Source organism: Staurois parvus, unplaced genomic scaffold, assembly GCF_062004578.1.
Source record: "Staurois parvus isolate SC_StPar_1 unplaced genomic scaffold, SC_StPar_1.0 ptg001090l, whole genome shotgun sequence".
Taxonomy (NCBI): domain Eukaryota; kingdom Metazoa; phylum Chordata; class Amphibia; order Anura; family Ranidae; genus Staurois; species Staurois parvus.
The window spans coordinates 4,076,442-4,097,240 of NW_028318886.1; the positions used below are offsets into that span (position 1 = coordinate 4,076,442).

Here is a 20,799-nt window from a genome sequence, read left to right on the forward strand (position 1 = left end):
AGGATGAAGAAGAAGAGGAAGATGAAGAAGAGGAAGAAGAGGATGAAGAAGAGGAAGAAGAGGATGAAGAAGATGAAGAAGAGGATGAAGAAGAAGAAGAAGAAGAAGAGGAGGAAGAAGAAGAGGATGAAGAAGAAGAGGAATTCCAGTCCAGCAAAAAGTGTCCCTGCAGAGAGCTCCGCTATTTCTTTGACAGTTCCTTGACATTTATAGCGGTTGCAACAATGTATCTATTTGTTTCCGAATAAAAACATCTGTATCCTAAATGGACACAAATAGATACATTGTTGCAACCGCTATAAATGTCAAAGAACTGTCAAAGAAATAGCGGAGCTCTCTGCAGGGACACTTTTTGCCGGCTGTAGAAGGGATGAAAATCGGCCGATTTTTTTTACCGTTCCTGGTAACGTCGGCCGCTTGAACAACTGGTTTTTCGTTTTTTTAAAGAAAAATCATCCGGTTTTCTCCCCATCTATGGCCTGCATTAAGCTGGTTAGGTTTTCTCTCAATCAGTCTGTAGTCTAAAAAGAACAGATGCCTCCATCCACACTAATGAGGCCTTGCTAGTTCAGTATATTGTACTCTGATACCGATACTGCCAAACTACACTGATCAGAGGCTGCAGCTGTTTGGCTGCAGTCACTGATTGAGGAACATTTTACAACATGTCTCTTTGACAGAAGTTAATCAAATGATCAACATTTGGCTGCTCCCTGCTGGCACTGATTACTGAGCAGCTATCTCTAATCTAATTAAATTAGACTAGTCCTTTAAGGATTGGATACTTTCAGATATCCTTTTGTTAAGTCAGCCATCTTTATTGTTTATCTCTACAAGAGAAAGCTTTGAATATGGTGTCTAGAGACAAAAGAAAGTTTGCTCCTATAGTTTAGATCAGTGGTGGGCAACCTTTTTTTTCAACTGAGCCAAATCTCGGCAAAACCATGATTGAAATTTATTTTGAGAGCCACATTTTTAAAACTGAAAATACATAGGATGGTACACTGTTTTTAGTTTCAATAAGTTTTTATAGTAATTCATCCCCCATATAGTAATTCATCCCCCATAGTAATTCATCCCCCATATAGTAATTCATCCCCCATATAGTAATTCATCCCCCCTATAGTAATTCATCCCCCATAGTAATTCATCCCCCATATTGTAATTAATCCCCCATATAGTAATTCATCCCCCATAGTAATTCATCCCCCATATAGTAATTCATCCCCCCTATAGTAATTCATCCCCCATATTAATTCATCCCTCATATAGTAGTAGTAAGTAAGTAGCAAGTAGTAAGCCAAGTCCCCCCTGTGTCAATTCACTTACCTTTGCTCCGCGCGTTCCTCTCGCCGTGTTCCCGCGCCGTTCCGGTCTTCAGGGCGGACTGTGAGGGGAGCCTAGCTCCTCCCACGTTCGTCACGCTGCCCCGCCTACACACATCCTGACAGCCAATCACTGGCTATCAGGATGTGAGTGGCAGCGAGACTGGCCAATCATTGCATTTTAGCGCGCTGCCCTGGCTGTTTTTTTTTGGATCACGCTGCAGAGTCCCTGCCGCCCGAGAGGAGGGAGGGGAGCTGGCGCCCGGCACACAAGAGCCGCATTAAAGCGTGTAAAGAGCCGCATGTGGCTCGCGAGCCACGGCTTGCCGACCACTGGTTTAGATCAATGACGGTCAATTTTTTAAAACCCTTCCTTCCCCATAGGACAACGCACCCGTACGTCCTCAAGTCAAAGTGGTTCTACTGGGATGATGTTATGGGCAGAGGAGACAACTGGGGTCTGATAGACCCAAGATGTCTCTGTAAAGAAGACCTTTCATTGCTGATTGTTGTCACAAGGGATGTTTACATTCCTTGTGACAGCAATAAAAGTGATTAAAAAATGTAAAGAGACAGTGTAAAATTTTTATTTTAGTTTTTTAAAGCACCCCATCCTCCCATGCTTGTGCACATAGCAGAATGGATATGCCGGTCCTGCACGCATACATAAATGGTGATTGCACTGTGCATGTGAGGTATCATGGTGAAGGTCAGTGAGAGCAATAATTCTATCCCCAGACCTCCTGTGGTAACTGTGACAGGAGTCACTTTGGGTGGAGGGCTCATGGAACCCAGCTTATTTTGCAGAGGTTGGGAGACCCCTATCTCAGCTCCCCATATCCCTCTTATGTGCAAGTCATCCTGTGTCTCTTAGGGGCACAGGGTGACTAATGGGCACTGAGAATGAGGATGGAATTACTTCAGATGCGGCAGTAATATTATCAGCCATATGAAGACTATTCCTGGTTGTTGATTCTGAACTAGACGTGTGTATTGAAGGAGCTGGACCGTCTGCTCTATAGTGAGATCCTAAATTCATCAAACCATTGTCTAGGTGTGAATTCCCATTCACCTTTTGTTTCTGTCACCCAGCTAGCTAATCTAATTAACTTACTGTTTAGAGTGTTAAGTCTATTTCTGTATATAGCTTCTTTTGCATATGATCATGTGATCAGTCTCAGTGTGTATTGTATAAAAAGCTCGTTTGAGTTTAAAATAAAGAGTTCCATGTTCAGACAGACTGGTGTCGTCTAGTCTTGTATGGTCGGCTGTGGTGTCTGTTGTCCGTGTTCGGATGGGGAAGCAGTATTCTAACGGAAGTACTCAAGCGCAGTCTGGGTCAGTTCCATTACAGTAACCTGTAAAGACATTTAAAGCATCACCTATAGAGATTTTTAGGTACCGTAGTTTGGCGCTGTTCCACAGGCGTAAGCAATTTTAAAGTGTGGCATGTTAGGTATCTATTTATATATTCTATATATATATCTATTTTATATGTTTACCACTGCTTAAGGTAGAGAGACTCCCAATCTCCAAGCACAACTCCTGTAGATGCTAGCCCAGCTTCTGTGCTGCATAGATGAGAACAAAGGAAGTCCGATTGGCTGCACTCCAAACAATTCAATTTATTGAACCAAAATAAAACCAATACAGACAGTGGAAATACAGCGGGGGACTGGCAGGTAAATGCGTTTCCTGCTAAAGACAACGCTTATTCATTACCCCTTAGGTATCTATTTACTTGGTGTAACATCATATTGTATATTTTACCCAAAAATTGGTATTATATTGTGTTTGTGTGCAATAAATTAGTTACAGTGTATTTTTTCCAAAAAAAATTGCATTTAACTGATGCGCAAATACCACGTGACGTAAAAATTAAAACACTTGCCATTTTATTCTCAAGGCCCTCTGCCTTAAAACCATATATAAAGCTTTGGGGTTATAATTAACTTTCTAGCAAAAATAAATGATGATTTCACAGGTAGGAGGGAAGTGCCAGAATAGGCTTGAGAAGCAAGTGGTTAATATGGGGCCTCAAGTGTAGCCCCCAACATAACCAAAGGGTTGCACATAAAATTCAGTGAATATTCACTGTCAGAGACCTCAGACACAGAAGAAGATATACTCAAAGACTAGGGGCATGATACAAGAGATGGTCAGAGCCTCTGGACGTAATACAGAAGATGGTCAGAGACTGTGGACAGGAAACAAAAGATGTTTAAAACCTGCAGAATGATACCTATGATGGGAGTATGTTATGGTTCAGGAGGCAGTTACAGACTGAAAACACATTACATCGGAGTGCTAGAAATTTCTGCTATAACAGGACTATGAGAAAACACAGATTAGTGACTGCAGGGGCCCCATGGGTTGCACAGAAAGTGCCAGAGAGCTACATGTGGCTCCTAGGCAGCAGGTTGGGCAACAGGGGTTTAGGTAAACAAATCTGGCACCAACCTACCTGTAGTAATCTTCCCAGCCTATTGCCCTTTATTTAGCATATCATCTAGATTAATTCTTAAAAAAAGATTGCCAGTGCCCCAGGAACAGACAGACAGACAAGCCAAGGAAAATATACGCATTAAATACATTAATATGCTGTACATGACTATCTACATTTGCCAATAGAGATATCATATACTGTAAACCTTAAAATACAAATACATTGGTTAATGTCTTGAAATATTTTTTAATGACTTTTAAGACTTCTTTGTTTCTCAGACTGTATACCAGGGGATTTAACATTGGAACAACACCAATGTACAGCATAGAGAGAAGTTTGTCCTGTTCCTGCGAAAACCTAGATTCTGGTTTTATGTTAAGAGTGAGCGATGTGAGACAAAATAATAAAACAACAATGAGATGAGAAGAACATTTGGAGAAAGCCTTTAGTCTTCCTGAAGATGTGTTGATCTTCATAACTGTAGATAGAATGTATATGTAAGATGTAAGAATAAGTATTAAGGGAAAAAACCCCAAAACAATACCATCAACATTTATTAGAACCGCAATGCCACTGCTGTCACTACAGGAGATGTCGAGTATTGTCTTCATATGACAAAAGAAATGGTTAATTTCACTTGAACTATAGAATGATAACTTAGATATCAACAACACATACATCAAGGCATTAAAGATACCTAGACTGATGCAGAATAAGCTCAGGGTTAAGCAAACTATTTTGTTCATTATAAGAATGTAGCGAAGTGGAATACAAATGGCAATGTATCGATCATATGCCATAGATGTTAATAAGAAAAATTCTGTGCCAACACAAAAAACATAGAGAAAAACTTGTATAAAACATCCTTGGTAGGAGATATTAGCATCACCTGTGATTGTGATAAATAGCAGCTTTGGCAAAACGGCAGAGATGTATATCATGTCCAAGACTGTTAGATTGCATAGAAAAAAGTACATTGGGGTATGCAACTGCTCAGTGCAGCATACAATTAAAGTAACAAACATGTTTCCGAGCATGCCAAACAAATAAATAAATAACACACCAATAAAAATCACATATTTGACATTTGGATATTTTGAAAATGCTAGCATATGGAGTTCATTGTAGAGTGTGAAATTTTGAATATTTCCATTGTAACTGCATAGTAGGTCCAATGAAGTGTTTGAAACTGGTGTATTTAAAAAAGGTATATTTAATACGTAAAATAATGTATTCAAAATCTTATTTTTATGATATGCATGTGTACATTTTAAACTTAAAGTGCTACTAAACCCACAACAGTAAAATCAGTCTGTATATGCAGTGAAGCATGCTTGTTATACTCACTGTGGAATCAAAGGAATTAATCTTCTGCATTGTGTAAAAACGCTGTTTGATCCTGACTTCTCTGATCTGCCCCTTCTTCCAGTGTCCCCTTCTTATCTCCTGATAAGAGATATTGTGTGGAGACACTTTGCACATGCTCAGTTTGGTGTGTATTGCTAGAGAGCTTTTTTTTTTTTTCTTGGGAGAGTGCATGTGATAAGTACAGGGCCAATCAGCACTGTCCAGACAGAGATCAGGGGTTCTATATCCTCCTAGAGCAGAATGAAAACTCCTACAAGCTTTAAACAGTGCTTTGCTGAACACTGATAGAAGTCACAAGACTGCTCTAACCTCTGATGAGAAAAGGTATTTAGCAGTTTATATTTACTAAAATAATGGCATTTCCATGTTGTGTGTACTGTGAGAGACCAGATATAGTGAATGCAAGGTCCTGGGTTTAGTAACACTTTAACAGCAATAAGAAATTGCTAAACACAAGATTACATGAGCAACTATGAGTAAACTACAGTACAACATTTTCTTACTTAAATATTAATCCTAATCCTAAACTTTAGGAAGACTATTTCAGGAGATATTAAAATACCCTTAATTATATTAAAACTTAATTAGTTGTGAATTAAAAGCTACCTCAAGTAGCTACTAAAGCTACAGACCATGTTTTATTACAGGATGTCAATTTTAGGCCGTTAAATTAAAAAGAGTAATAGCAGTTAGTTGTAATGGACCTTGTATATTTGTTAGCCATTAACCTCTTCCTGCTCAGCCCTGGCGTACCTTTAACAGGATCTGTACACCCAGGGGGCAGGAAGGATCGACTAATCGCATGACCACTGTGATTGGCTATCACAATGGTCCCGCGGTACCGCTGGGTCCCGATCATTAATACAGACCATGAGCGGCCTTTAAGAGATCAGTCATTGTGTGAGCACAGAATGCTTTGTCACTCATGGATGCATATGTGTGGGACACCCCTTCAAATCATTGGATAAAGGTCTTCCAGTCACCCCTATGGCCACAGGCGTAAAAAAAAAATCAAGCACCTAGGAATGCAGACTGCTTCTACAAACATTTGTCAAAGAATGGGTCGCTCTCAGGAGCTCAGTGAATACAAGGATGATTTCATGATAGGTTGCCACCAGTGAAATAAGTCAATCCGTGAAATTTCCTTGCTACTAAATATTCCACAGACAACTGTTAGTGGTGTTATAACAAAGTGGAAGCAGCTGGGAACAACAGCAACTCACCAAGTGGTAGGCCATGCAATATGACAGAGTGGGGTCAGCGCATGTTGAAGCGCACAGTGCGCAGAAGTCGCTAACTGTCTTCAGAGTCAATAGCTAAAGACCTCCAAACTTCATGTGGCCTTCAGATTATGAAGGGGGATTGGTTTTCAGGGGTTGGGCTTGGCCCCTTAGTTACAGTGAAGGGAACGCATAAGGCGTAAGCATGTCAAAACATTTGGACAATTTCATGCTAAGTTTCATGTGGGAACAATTGGGGGATGGCCTCTTCCTGTTCCAACATGATTGTCTGCTTTGAGGGCCCTTTGGGTGCCCATCTTAAACAGGAGGTAAAGGAGCGAATTAGGAAAGAGGAATATATCAAAATATTTTCTTTATTGCCTTTGGAAAACTTTAATTTGAATAAGATGAAGCTGGAGGAAGGGAAAAAGGAGATAACGCTTTTTCCGGCGGACGTTTGAGAATTGGCTGCAAGCTTTTAATATTCTAGCCAGCGTTATTGGGGAAAAGGCGCCCGAGCATTATTCGGCGCTGTTTTGTTATCTGGATTCTGTCAGTGAGGCCCAGTGGGTGTATGGGGGCGTGGCTTGGTTGCAATATGACAAGTAGTATCCTCAACGTAAGGCGGTTGCGATGGGACCATAAAGATATCAGTTTTTGGATGAAGCTCATGACGCAAGCTAGGATCAATCCTACTCCCTTTCTGGGGGGGGGGGAACCTGGCCCCTCGTCGCTGTTGGCCGTTAAGCGTAAGGAGTTTTGCTGCAATTTAATGAAGGATTGTGCAGATTCTGGGGTTCCTGTTGTTTTCACCACGAATGCTCTGGATGTGGGGGGGCACGCATTCTTTGTCCAGATGCTGCAAATGAGGTAGAGGTCGCGCGACAGATTCTGGGAAAAGGGAGGACTCCAGTGAGGGTGGAAAAATTGGCGCCGTTTCTAAGTAGATACCCAGATCGGAAGGCAGCGCTTGTTTTGTTTCAAGGATTTTCTGAGGGCTTTGTTATTCCCTGTACCTTGTCTGTCATTCCCCCAGTAGCGGTGAATGTAAGATCGTCAAAGTTACGCCCCAATGTTGTTGCTGCAAAATTGGTGAAATGGGTAGAATGGGTAGAATGGCTGGCCCCTTTCCTTACCCTCCGCTGGATCAATTTGTTGTTTCGCCCCTTGGGGTGGTTCCGAAAGGAACCCAATAAAAATAGCCTTATACACCATTTGTCTCACGCACAAGGTGGTTCAGTCAATAATGCTATTGACCCAGCTTTGTGTGCTGTGTCTTATGCATCCTTTTGATGAGGCCATGGCATGGGTGCATGAGTTTGGGGAAGGCACCCTTCTCGCTAAGATGGATATTGAGGCAGCTTTTCGCCTCTTTCGGTTCATGTTCATTGTTTTCATTTTTTGGGTTGCATGTGGCAGGGTCAATATTTCGTTGATCAGTGTTTGCCCATGGGTTGTTCAATTTCCTGTTCACTGTTTGAGGTTTTCAGTTCCTTTTTGGAGTGGATGTTCGGCCCCACGGATTCCAGAACATGCCTTATGCTGTTGGCTACACTAACACATGTTTTTGAATTGTATGGGGTTCCTTTGGAGCTGGATAAAACATAAGGCCCGTGACGGAGCTAAAACTCTTGGGCACTGCCATTGACACCGTAACGATGGAATGCCGTCTGCCACTTGACAAGCTGGAGGACATGCGTGGGTAGTTTGTGGACGCCCTTGGCTGCAAAAATATTCAACTGCATTCCCTGCAATCTTTGCTGGGTAAGTTGAATTTTGCTTGTCAGGTTATGCCTATGGGTAGAGTTTTTTGTAGACGGCTGGCGGGGGCGAGTTCTCGGGGAAACTGGTCCTGCCAGAGTTGTTCCCGATAGGGCGCAAAACCAGATCCCAACCAGCCTTCACCCGCTATAAATCTGCCTTCCACACCTAGACCTCTTCCCTCCATGCTGCCAAACAAGCCTACTTCCTGACCCTCATCAAGACCCTCTCCTCCAATCCTCGCCGACTCTTCCCCACCTTTAACTCTCTACTCTCTCCGCCCTCACCTCCACCCAGCACCTCACTCACTGCCCTTGAGATTGCCAATCACTTCAAAAACAAGATTGACACAATTCGCAAGGACATCACCGCAACTCACATTCCCTCCAGACCCGCCCCCTCTCACACAACTACCCTCTCATCACCCCTCTCCCTCGACACAATTTGCACAGACTTCTTCGCTGCTCAAACTCCCCCCGACCCCATCCCCTCTCACACAGCTACCCCCTCATCATCCCTCTCCCACGGCCCCACCACTGCTCTGACCTCCACCCCACCCAACATTCCTCACACTGAAGCCCCCTCAACACTCCACACCTTCGACCTTACTACCACTGAGGAGGTCTCCAAGGTCTTCTCTGATGCCCGCCTCACCACCTGCCCTCTCGAACCTATCCCCTCACAACTCCTACGACCTCCCTCCCCCTCCATCCTATGCTGCCTCTCCCTCTCTTCCGGCACATTCCCCTCCTCTATGAAGCATGCACACATCACCCCCCATACTTAAAAAGCCCTCTCTGGACCCCAATGACCCGAACAACCTCAGACCCATCTCCCTGCTCGCATTCACATCCAAACTCCTCGAGCGCTTAGTCTACACTTGCCTAAGTTCTCACCTCAACGACAAAAACCTCCTCGATCCCCTACAGTCTGGCTTCCGTACCCTACACTCCACCAAAACTGCCTTACTCAAACTCTCCAACGACCTTCTAACCGCCAAGGCTAATGGCCACTACTCAGTGCTCCTTGACCTCTCCGCAGCCTTCGACACAGTTGACCACCCCCTCCTCCTCAAAAAACTACACTCCCTCGGCCTCCGAGACTCCGCTCTCTCCTGGCTCTCATCCTACCTGTCACAACGCTCTTTCAGCGTTACCTATAATGCTACCACCTCCCCCTCACTCCCCCTCTCTGTTGGGGTCCCTCAAGGCTCCGTCCTCGGGCCCCTTCTCTTCTCCATCTACACCTCCTCCCTTGGCCAACTCTCACGGCTTCAACTATCACCTCTATGCCGACGACTAGAGATGAGCGAATCGAAGTATCCGAAGTGGAATTCGAGTCGAATATCGGAAAAATTTCGATTCGTGCCGAATCCGAAAAACAGCCTAATTCGGACGCGCGAATCGAAATTTTTCCGAAAATGGCGGCTGACATGTGCGGCGACGGAGCGGGGATGTCGGGGAAGGCGCGCAGACAAGGCGCGCTGCCCCATAATGCATTCCTCAACGACATGTGATCGCATCAGCCAATCAGCAGCCAGCCAGCCAGCACTGTGTAATGGTCGAGGTATATATAGCGGCCATTTTGGAAATCTTCATTTGCCTGCAGTCATTGAACAGAGGCAGACCGCTCTGTACTAGGGACAGGGACAGAGTTAGGGCCACAGAAACGAGAATTGGGGACAGAGAGAAGTTACTTAGGGACAGAGAACCATTACTCAGGGACACAGACTTGTTAATGAGGGCCACAGAATCGTTATTTAGGGACAAAGAAACGCTAGTTAGGGCCACAGAATTCATACTCAGGGACAGACAGAATTGTTACTCAGTGCCAGAGAATTGTTACTTAGGGCCACAGAAACGTTATTAGGGCCACAGAATTTTTACTCAGGGACAGACAGAATTGTTACTGAGTGCCAGAGAATTGTTACTCAGGGACAGACAGAATTGTTACTGAGTGCCAGAGAATTCTTAGGGCCACAGAATTCATTCTCAGGGACAGACAGAATTGTTACTCAGGGACAGACAGAATTGTTACTGAGTGCCAGAGAATTGTTACTCAGGGACAGACAGAATTGTTACTGAGTGCCAGAGAATTGTTACTCAGGGACAGACAGAATTGTTACTGAGTGCCAGAGAATTGTTACTCAGGGACAGACAGAATTGTTACTGAGTGCCAGAGAATTGTTACTCAGGGACAGACAGAATTGTTACTGAGTGCCAGAGAATTGTTACTCAGGGACAGACAGAATTGTTACTGAGTGCCAGAGAATTGTTACTCAGGGACAGACAGAATTGTTACTGAGTGCCAGAGAATTGTTACTCGCACAGACACAAAATTGTTACTTGCACAGACACAGAATTGTTACTCGCACAGACACAGAATTGTTACTCAGGGCCACAGAATTCATACTCAGGGATAGACAGAATTGTTACTGAGTGCCAGAGAATTGTTACTCAGGGACAGACAGAATTGTTACTGAGTGCCAGAGAATTGTTACTCAGGGACAGACAGAATTGTTACTGAGTGCCAGAGAATTGTTACTCGCACAGACACAAAATTGTTACTTGCACAGACACAGAATTGTTACTCGCACAGACACAGAATTGTTACTCAGGGCCACAGAATTCATACTCAGGGATAGACAGAATTGTTACTGAGTGCCAGAGAATTGTTACTCAGGGACAGACAGAATTGTTACTGAGTGCCAGAGAATTGTTACTCAGGGACAGACAGAATTGTTACTGAGTGCCAGAGAATTGTTACTCGCACAGACACAAAATTGTTACTTGCACAGACACAGAATTGTTACTCGCACAGACACAGAATTGTTACTCAGGGCCACAGAATTCATACTCAGGGACAGACAGAATTGTTACTGAGTGCCAGAGAATTGTTACTCAGGGACAGACAGAATTGTTACTGAGTGCCAGAGAATTGTTACTCAGGGACAGACAGAATTGTTACTGAGTGCCAGAGAATTGTTACTCAGGGACAGACAGAATTGTTACTGAGTGCCAGAGAATTGTTACTCAGGGACAGACAGAATTGTTACTGAGTGCCAGAGAATTGTTACTCGCACAGACACAAAATTGTTACTTGCACAGACACAGAATTGTTACTCGCACAGACACAGAATTGTTACTCAGGGCCACAGAATTCATACTCAGGGATAGACAGAATTGTTACTGAGTGCCAGAGAATTGTTACTCAGGGACAGACAGAATTGTTACTGAGTGCCAGAGAATTGTTACTCAGGGACAGACAGAATTGTTACTGAGTGCCAGAGAATTGTTACTCGCACAGACACAAAATTGTTACTTGCACAGACACAGAATTGTTACTCGCACAGACACAGAATTGTTACTCAGGGCCACAGAATTCATACTCAGGGACAGACAGAATTGTTACTGAGTGCCAGAGAATTGTTACTCAGGGACAGACAGAATTGTTACTGAGTGCCAGAGAATTGTTACTCAGGGACAGACAGAATTGTTACTGAGTGCCAGAGATTTGTTACTCGCACAGACACAAAATTGTTACTTGCACAGACACAGAATTGTTACTCGCACAGACACAGAATTGTTACTCAGGGCCACAGAATTCATACTCAGGGACAGACAGAATTGTTACTGAGTGCCAGAGAATTGTTACTCAGGGACAGACAGAATTGTTACTGAGTGCCAGAGAATTGTTACTCAGGGACAGACAGAATTGTTACTGAGTGCCAGAGAATTGTTACTCAGGGACAGACAGAATTGTTACTGAGTGCCAGAGAATTGTTACTCAGGGACAGACAGAATTGTTACTGAGTGCCAGAGAATTGTTACTCGCACAGACACAAAATTGTTACTTGCACAGACACAGAATTGTTACTCGCACAGACACAGAATTGTTACTCAGGGCCACAGAATTCATACTCAGGGATAGACAGAATTGTTACTGAGTGCCAGAGAATTGTTACTCAGGGACAGACAGAATTGTTACTGAGTGCCAGAGAATTGTTACTCAGGGACAGACAGAATTGTTACTGAGTGCCAGAGAATTGTTACTCGCACAGACACAAAATTGTTACTTGCACAGACACAGAATTGTTACTCGCACAGACACAGAATTGTTACTCAGGGCCACAGAATTCATACTCAGGGATAGACAGAATTGTTACTGAGTGCCAGAGAATTGTTACTCAGGGACAGACAGAATTGTTACTGAGTGCCAGAGAATTGTTACTCAGGGACAGACAGAATTGTTACTGAGTGCCAGAGAATTGTTACTCGCACAGACACAAAATTGTTACTTGCACAGACACAGAATTGTTACTCGCACAGACACAGAATTGTTACTCAGGGCCACAGAATTCATACTCAGGGACAGACAGAATTGTTACTGAGTGCCAGAGAATTGTTACTCAGGGACAGACAGAATTGTTACTGAGTGCCAGAGAATTGTTACTCGCACAGACACAAAATTGTTACTTGCACAGACACAGAATTGTTACTCGCACAGACACAGAATTGTTACTCAGGGCCACAGAATTCATACTCAGGGATAGACAGAATTGTTACTGAGTGCCAGAGAATTGTTACTCAGGGACAGACAGAATTGTTACTGAGTGCCAGAGAATTGTTACTCAGGGACAGACAGAATTGTTACTGAGTGCCAGAGAATTGTTACTCGCACAGACACAAAATTGTTACTTGCACAGACACAGAATTGTTACTCGCACAGACACAGAATTGTTACTCAGGGCCACAGAATTCATACTCAGGGACAGACAGAATTGTTACTGAGTGCCAGAGAATTGTTACTCAGGGACAGACAGAATTGTTACTGAGTGCCAGAGAATTGTTACTCAGGGACAGACAGAATTGTTACTGAGTGCCAGAGATTTGTTACTCGCACAGACACAAAATTGTTACTTGCACAGACACAGAATTGTTACTCGCACAGACACAGAATTGTTACTCAGGGCCACAGAATTCATACTCAGGGACAGACAGAATTGTTACTGAGTGCCAGAGAATTGTTACTCAGGGACAGACAGAATTGTTACTGAGTGCCAGAGAATTGTTACTCGCACAGACACAAAATTGTTACTTGCACAGACACAGAATTGTTACTCGCACAGACACAGAATTGTTACTCAGGGCCACAGAATTCATACTCAGGGACAGACAGAATTGTTACTGAGTGCCAGAGAATTGTTACTCAGGGACAGACAGAATTGTTACTGAGTGCCAGAGAATTGTTACTCGCACAGACACAAAATTGTTACTTGCACAGACACAGAATTGTTACTCGCACAGACACAGAATTGTTACTCGCACAGACACATAATTGTTACTCAGGGCCACAGAATTCATACTCAGGGACAGACAGAATTGTTACTGAGTGCCAGAGAATTGTTACTCAGGGACACCTAATCGTTGAATTAAATAGTATGTCAGACAACATGCAGAGGAGTGGCAGAGGAGGCAATGTTTTAGGAGCGAGCAGACGTGGCAGCAGAGGAAGGGGTCGAGGCAGCAGTATTCGCAGCCAGAGGCCAGTGCTCCCGGTGTCATCCAGCGGTCGTGTCTCCACCGACAACCCTGCCGTCATTGATTGGTTGGCTCGGTCGTCTTCCTCTTCCCAGGTCACCTCTGACACCTACAGCCAACGGTCGGTGGGTACGTCAGACACAACCGTTAGTTGGCATGGCCCGGGACCAAGCCCACTGAAATCACGTGTCCTCTACCTGCCCCTGTCCTTTGCTGTTCCCTCACCAAGCGAAGTATCGCATGCTGTGGGCTCAGCCCCACTGTACAGTGAGGAAGAGCTAACAGAGGGCGGTCAGGAACGGGGGGAGACATCGGCCTTTTCAGCAGCCAAGCGAACAAGTACTGGCGAGGAGAGTGGCTCGGTAGCCGGTCTAGAGACAGGTCTGTCTCCTGACCCAGACGCAGCCGAGGGGGCTAGTAGTGAGGCGGAGACCCTACTTGATGATGAGGAGGTTGATCGCACTTGGCAGCCTCGTCGTCATCAGGCAATTTCTTCCGCATCATCAGGAGAAGAGGGTGGCAGCTTGGCAGCGAGCAAAACAGTCGGTGGGTTGCCCAGGAGACAGCAGCAGGGTCGCATCAGTGTCAGTGGAGCCAAACGTCCACGGAGTAGAGCACCAGCTCCACTGCAGCCTACCACCACGGCCAGTAGTGGTGCCGTTGCGCACGGAGGAAGTAGCAGTCAGCCAGTGAAGAGTAGCGGGGGCAAAGTTTCCTACTCGGTGGTGTGGCAATTTTTCCTCAAGCCGCCCGAGGAAGTAAACGTAGCCGTATGTCGACTATGTGGCCAGAAATGCAAGCGTGGCCAGGGGGCCCATGTTGGGACTACAGCGTTGCGTCAGCATATGCAGCGTCACCATTCGGTGGCCTGGGAAAACCGTGATAAACATACGGCGGTTCTGCCTGCCCCAGCCCCCGCTCCATCACCCGCTCCGTTACTTGCTCCGTCACCCGACGTCGTCAATCGCCCTCTATCAGCCAGTCAAGGCTCCAACACCTCTGCTGAGGGGAGTTGTCGCTCATTGGCATCTTCCGCTCGTTCAGATGCTCCTTCTCCTGCTACTCCTCTTCTCGGATTCCGTCAACAGTCTTTCTTGGAATCCGTATCCAAGAGACAACAGTTTGCGAGCACGCACCCGACGGTGCAAAAGCTGAACGTCCTCCTGTCCAAGTTGCTGGTGCTGCAGTCCCTCCCTTTCCAACTGGTGGACTCAGCACCTTTCCGAGAAATGATGGCTTGTGCCGCGCCGCGGTGGAGAGTGCCAAGCCGTCATTTCTTTGCCCAAAAGGCAGTGCCAGCCCTGCATTCACATGTAGAAGAGATGGTGGGCCAGTCTTTGAGCATGTCGGTCTCTGCCAAAGTGCACGGCAGCGCCGACGTGTGGAGCTGTAACTACGGTCAGGGACAGTACATGTCATTTACGGCCCACTGGGTGAACGTGGTGCCGGCACAGCCGCACCAGCAACTTGGACAGGTCACGACGCTTTTGCCTCCACGTTTGCACGTCCTTGGTCCAGCAAGCATGTCCGCCTCTACCACCTCTTTTTCCGCCGTGTCCTCAGCCGCCACCCCCGTGCCAAGTCCCATTACCCGACCGGCATATCACATGTGCAGGGCGCAACGGTGTCACGCTGTGCTGCACCTGGTATGCCTTGGCGAACGTAGTCACACAGGGGAGGAACTGCTGAGTGTAATGAACAGAGAAATCGACAGATGGCTGTCTCCGCGCAAACTAAAAATCGGAACCATGTTGACTGACAACGGAAAGAACATGGTGTCTGCTCTGCGTCAAGGAAGGTTGTGCCATGCGCCATGCATGGCTCACGTGTTCAATCTGGTTGTCAAGCGGTTCCTAAAATCCACCATCCCACTGCAAGACATCCTTAAAATGTCACGTAAACTGTGCATGCATTTCAGCCATTCCTACACCGCAAAGAACACCCTCATTGAGCTGCAGCGGCAGAACGGAATTCCACAGCATCGCCTGATCTGCGACGTTGCAACAAGGTGGAATTCAACCCTACACATGTTAGACCGCCTTTACGAGCAGCGAAAGGCCATCACCGATTTCCTGATGTTACAAGCGGATAAAGGTACTCCCCTGTGTAACTTAGATGTCAGCCATTGGCAGCTCATGCGTGACACCTGCCGCTTGCTCAGGCCCTTTGAGGAGGCCACGCTATTCGTGAGTCGGCAGGACTATGGGATGAACGACGTCATTCCTCTGTTGCACGTCCTGGAACAAATGCTGTTAACAATGGCTGGTCAGGGTGCGGTAGACGTGGCGCACAGATCTCAACGCCACATGACCCCTGTGGGGGCAGGACAGGAAGAAGAGGAGGAGGTAGAGGAGGACATTTGTGCTCAGGAATTATTGAGTGAAATGGGTGGTTTTTCCACTCAGCGGACAGGAGTGGAGGAGCAGGAGCATCTGGTAGAGGAGGAGGAGGAGACAGAGGACCCAGACGCACCGTGGCAGTATGCTGTGGAGATGGAGGCAGGGAGTCCCTCGCATTCCTTGGCACAAATGTCTCATAGCATGCTCGGTTGCTTGCGTAGCGACAGCCGAATAATAACCATCAGACAGAGGGATGACTTTTGGCTGTCCACCTTGTTGGACCCTCGCTACCATTCAAAAATGGTGGCCTTTTTCACACCTGCTGAGAGGGAGGCCAAAATAAAGTACTATAAAAACCACCTATGTAGTCAGTTGGTCTCCGCCTTTCTGCGCCAACGTCCATCCTCAGACACTGTGGGCCCTGTGCGCTCGCGTTCCGCTGCCATGGCAGCAGGGGAGGGGTGGGGTGGTAGGAGCAGTGGCAGCTCCACCAGCAGCGGCTGCCTCAGTCTGCAGTCGATGATGAGTAGCTTTCTTCACCAGCGCAGTGAGGAAACTACTAACCAGCCGCAGCAGCAGCAGCAGCATCAGGTGGACCTGGAGCAGGAGCTCAAACAACAGGCTTGGGCCTACTTGGACAGCACCCTGCCAACCGAGGTAGACAATCCCCTTGACTACTGGGCAACGAAACTTGACCTTTGGCCCCAACTAGCTGAATTTGCCCTTGAAAGGCTGTCATGCCCGGCCAGTAGCGTGGCATCGGAGCGCGTGTTTAGTGCGGCAGGAGGTATTGTAACTCCGCGGAGGACACGACTGTCCACCCAAAGTGTGGAGAGACTCACGTTTGTGAAAATGAATCAGGCGTGGATTAGTCTGGATTTCAAACCACCAGTTCCTGACACAACTGACTAAATCCGCCATGAATCATGCCTCAAACATGTGCCACTTTCAGGTCTCCTCACACTGCTGGTGTGTTTAATTTTTTGACATAGGGTGCTGGCAGATTACGGGCCTCCTATAGCTGCTGCCAGGCCCCTAATCTGCCATAGGCCCCTATATACCGCCTCCTCATGCTGCTGCCAAGTCCAGAGTCTGTCATGGGTCCCTGTATGGCCTCCCATTGCTGCTGTCTCCATCGCCACACTCTGCTGCCATGTGCCACTTTCAGGTCTCTTCACACTGCTGGTGTGTTAAATTTTTTGACATAGGGTGCAGGCAGATTACGGGCCTCACATAGCTGCTGCCAGGCCCCTAATCTGCCATGGGCCCCTATATACCGCCTCCTCATGCTGCTGCCAAGTCCAGAGTCTGTCATGGGTCCCTGTATGGCCTCCCATTGCTGCTGTCTCCATCGCCACACTCTGCTGCCATGTGCCACTTTCAGGTCTCTTCACACTGCTGGTGTGTTAAATTTTTTGACATAGGGTGCAGGCAGATTACGGGCCTCACATAGCTGCTGCCAGGCCCCTAATCTGCCATGGGCCCCTATATACCGCCTCCTCATGCTGCTGCCAAGTCTAGAGTCTGTCATGGGTCCCTGTACGGCCTCCCATTGCTGCTGTCTCCATCGCCACACTCTGCTGCCATGTGCCACTTTCAGGTCTCCTCACACTGCTGGTGTGTAGAATTTTTTGACATAGGGTGCTGGCAGATTATGGGCCTCCTATAGCTGCTGCCAGGCCCCTAATCTGCCATAGGCCCCTATATACCGCCTCCTCATGCTGCTGCCAGGTCCAGAGTCTCTCATGGGTCCCTGTACGGCCTCCCATTGCTGCTGTCTCCATCGCCACACTCTGCCATGTGCCACTTTCAGGTCTCCTCACACACTGCTGGTGTGTAGAATTTTTTGACATAGGGTGCTGGCAGATTATGGGCCTCCTATAGCTGCTGCCAGGCCCCTAATCTGCCATAGGCCCCTATATACCGCTTCCTCATGCTGCTGCCAGGTCCAGAGTCTCTCATGGGTCCCTGTACGGCCTCCCATTGCTGCTGTCTCCATCGCCACACTCTGCCATGTGCCACTTTCAGGTCTCCTCACACACTGCTGGTGTGTTACATTTTTTGACATAGGGTGCAGGCAGATTACGGGCCTCACATAGCTGCTGCCAGGCCCCTAATCTGCCATGGGCCCCTATATACCGCCTCCTCATGCTGCTGCCAAGTCTAGAGTCTCTCATGGGTCCCTGTACGGCCTCCCATTGCTGCTGTCTCCATCGCCACACTCTGCTGCCATGTGCCACTTTCAGGTCTCTTCACACTGCTGGTGTGTTAAATTTTTTGACATAGGGTGCAGGCAGATTACGGGCCTCACATAGCTGCTGCCAGGCCCCTAATCTGCCATGGGCCCCTATATACCGCCTCCTCATGCTGCTGCCAAGTCCAGAGTCTGTCATGGGTCCCTGTATGGCCTCCCATTGCTGCTGTCTCCATCGCCACACTCTGCTGCCATGTGCCACTTTCAGGTCTCTTCACACTGCTGGTGTGTTAAATTTTTTGACATAGGGTGCAGGCAGATTACGGGCCTCACATAGCTGCTGCCAGGCCCCTAATCTGCCATGGGCCCCTATATACCGCCTCCTCATGCTGCTGCCAAGTCTAGAGTCTGTCATGGGTCCCTGTACGGCCTCCCATTGCTGCTGTCTCCATCGCCACACTCTGCTGCCATGTGCCACTTTCAGGTCTCCTCACACTGCTGGTGTGTAGAATTTTTTGACATAGGGTGCTGGCAGATTATGGGCCTCCTATAGCTGCTGCCAGGCCCCTAATCTGCCATAGGCCCCTATATACCGCCTCCTCATGCTGCTGCCAGGTCCAGAGTCTCTCATGGGTCCCTGTACGGCCTCCCATTGCTGCTGTCTCCATCGCCACACTCTGCCATGTGCCACTTTCAGGTCTCCTCACACACTGCTGGTGTGTAGAATTTTTTGACATAGGGTGCTGGCAGATTATGGGCCTCCTATAGCTGCTGCCAGGCCCCTAATCTGCCATAGGCCCCTATATACCGCTTCCTCATGCTGCTGCCAGGTCCAGAGTCTCTCATGGGTCCCTGTACGGCCTCCCATTGCTGCTGTCTCCATCGCCACACTCTGCCATGTGCCACTTTCAGGTCTCCTCACACACTGCTGGTGTGTTACATTTTTTGACATAGGGTGCAGGCAGATTACGGGCCTCACATAGCTGCTGCCAGGCCCCTAATCTGCCATGGGCCCCTATATACCGCCTCCTCATGCTGCTGCCAAGTCTAGAGTCTCTCATGGGTCCCTGTACGGCCTCCCATTGCTGCTGTCTCCATCGCCACACTCTGCTGCCATGTGCCACTTTCAGGTCTCTTCACACTGCTGGTGTGTTAAATTTTTTGACATAGGGTGCAGGCAGATTACGGGCCTCACATAGCTGCTGCCAGGCCCCTAATCTGCCATGGGCCCCTATATACCGCCTCCTCATGCTGCTGCCAAGTCCAGAGTCTGTCATGGGTCCCTGTATGGCCTCCCATTGCTGCTGTCTCCATCGCCACACTCTGCTGCCATGTGCCACTTTCAGGTCTCTTCACACTGCTGGTGTGTTAAATTTTTTGACATAGGGTGCAGGCAGATTACGGGCCTCACATAGCTGCTGCCAGGCCCCTAATCTGCCATGGGCCCCTATATACCGCCTCCTCATGCTGCTGCCAAGTCTAGAGTCTCTCATGGGTCCCTGTACGGCCTCCCATTGCTGCTGTCTCCATCGCCACACTCTGCTGCCATGTGCCACTTTCAGGTCTCTTCACACTGCTGGTGTGTTAAATTTTTTGACATAGGGTGCAGGCAGATTACGGGCCTCACATAGCTGCTGCCAGACATGTAATCTGCCATGGGCCCCCGTACCGACTCCTCATGCTGTGACGTTGCAACAAGGTGGAATTCAACCCTACATATGTTAGACCGCCTTTACGAACAGCTAAAGGCCATCACAGATTTCCTGATGTTAAAAGCGGATAAAGGTACTCCCTGTGTAACTTAGATGTCAGCCATTGGCAGCTCATGTGTGACACCTGCGCTTGCTCAGGCCCTTTGAGGAGGCCACGCTATTCGTGAGTCGGCAGGACTATGGGATGAATGAGGTCAAATCGGCCATGGGCCCCCGTACCGCCTGTTCACGCTGATGCTGGTCCCACAGTGTGACCTGGGTCCCTGTACGGCCTTCCATTGCTTCCACTCTGCCATGTGCCACTTTGAAATCTCCTCACACTCCTGCGGTTGTCCATTTTGTCATAGGTTGCTGGCAGATTACAGGCCTTCCATAGGTGCCACCAAGCCCCATATCGGCCATGGGCCCCCGTACCGCCTGGTCACGCTGCTGCTGGGCCCATAGTGTGACCTGGGTCCCTGTACCGCCTCCCATTGCTCCCACTCTGCCATGTGCCACTTTCAGGTCTCCTCACGCTCCTGCTGGTTTCCATTTTGTCATAGGTTGCTGTATGGCCTCCCATTGCTGCTGCCTCCACCGCCACACTGTGGCTCCAAACACTGGTTTTGGCCCCGTGACTGGCCAAAGGAGTGAAGTGTGCAGTGATTCTAAGATCGACGGCACTCATCTGCATGTCATACTGACAGACAGTATTATTTCTCTTCCCCAGCAGACTCCAAGGGCATTTAAATTAAAGGTACAGTGTTCTGCACTAATATTAAGTCTCTCTGAAGCCTAGAAACACCCTTTTTTAAGTTAAATTCACAGCGAATTTATTCGACTCGAATCGAATATTGTCCACGAATTCGCCGAATCAGTCGAATCGAATTTTTCATTTCTTCGCTCATCTCTACC

The 20,799-nt window shown here is 47.5% G+C and overlaps 1 protein-coding gene across 1 annotated transcript; it reads right to left on the bottom strand.

The window, feature by feature from the left end:
- Positions 1 to 3,977: 3,977 nt before the first annotated feature.
- On the bottom strand, positions 3,978 to 4,883 carry LOC149440377 (olfactory receptor 5V1-like). Its single transcript, XM_089658752.1, has one exon. The coding sequence runs from the start codon at positions 4,881 to 4,883 to the stop codon at positions 3,978 to 3,980; it is 906 nt and encodes a 301-aa protein (XP_089514878.1).
- Positions 4,884 to 20,799: the final 15,916 nt, after the last annotated feature.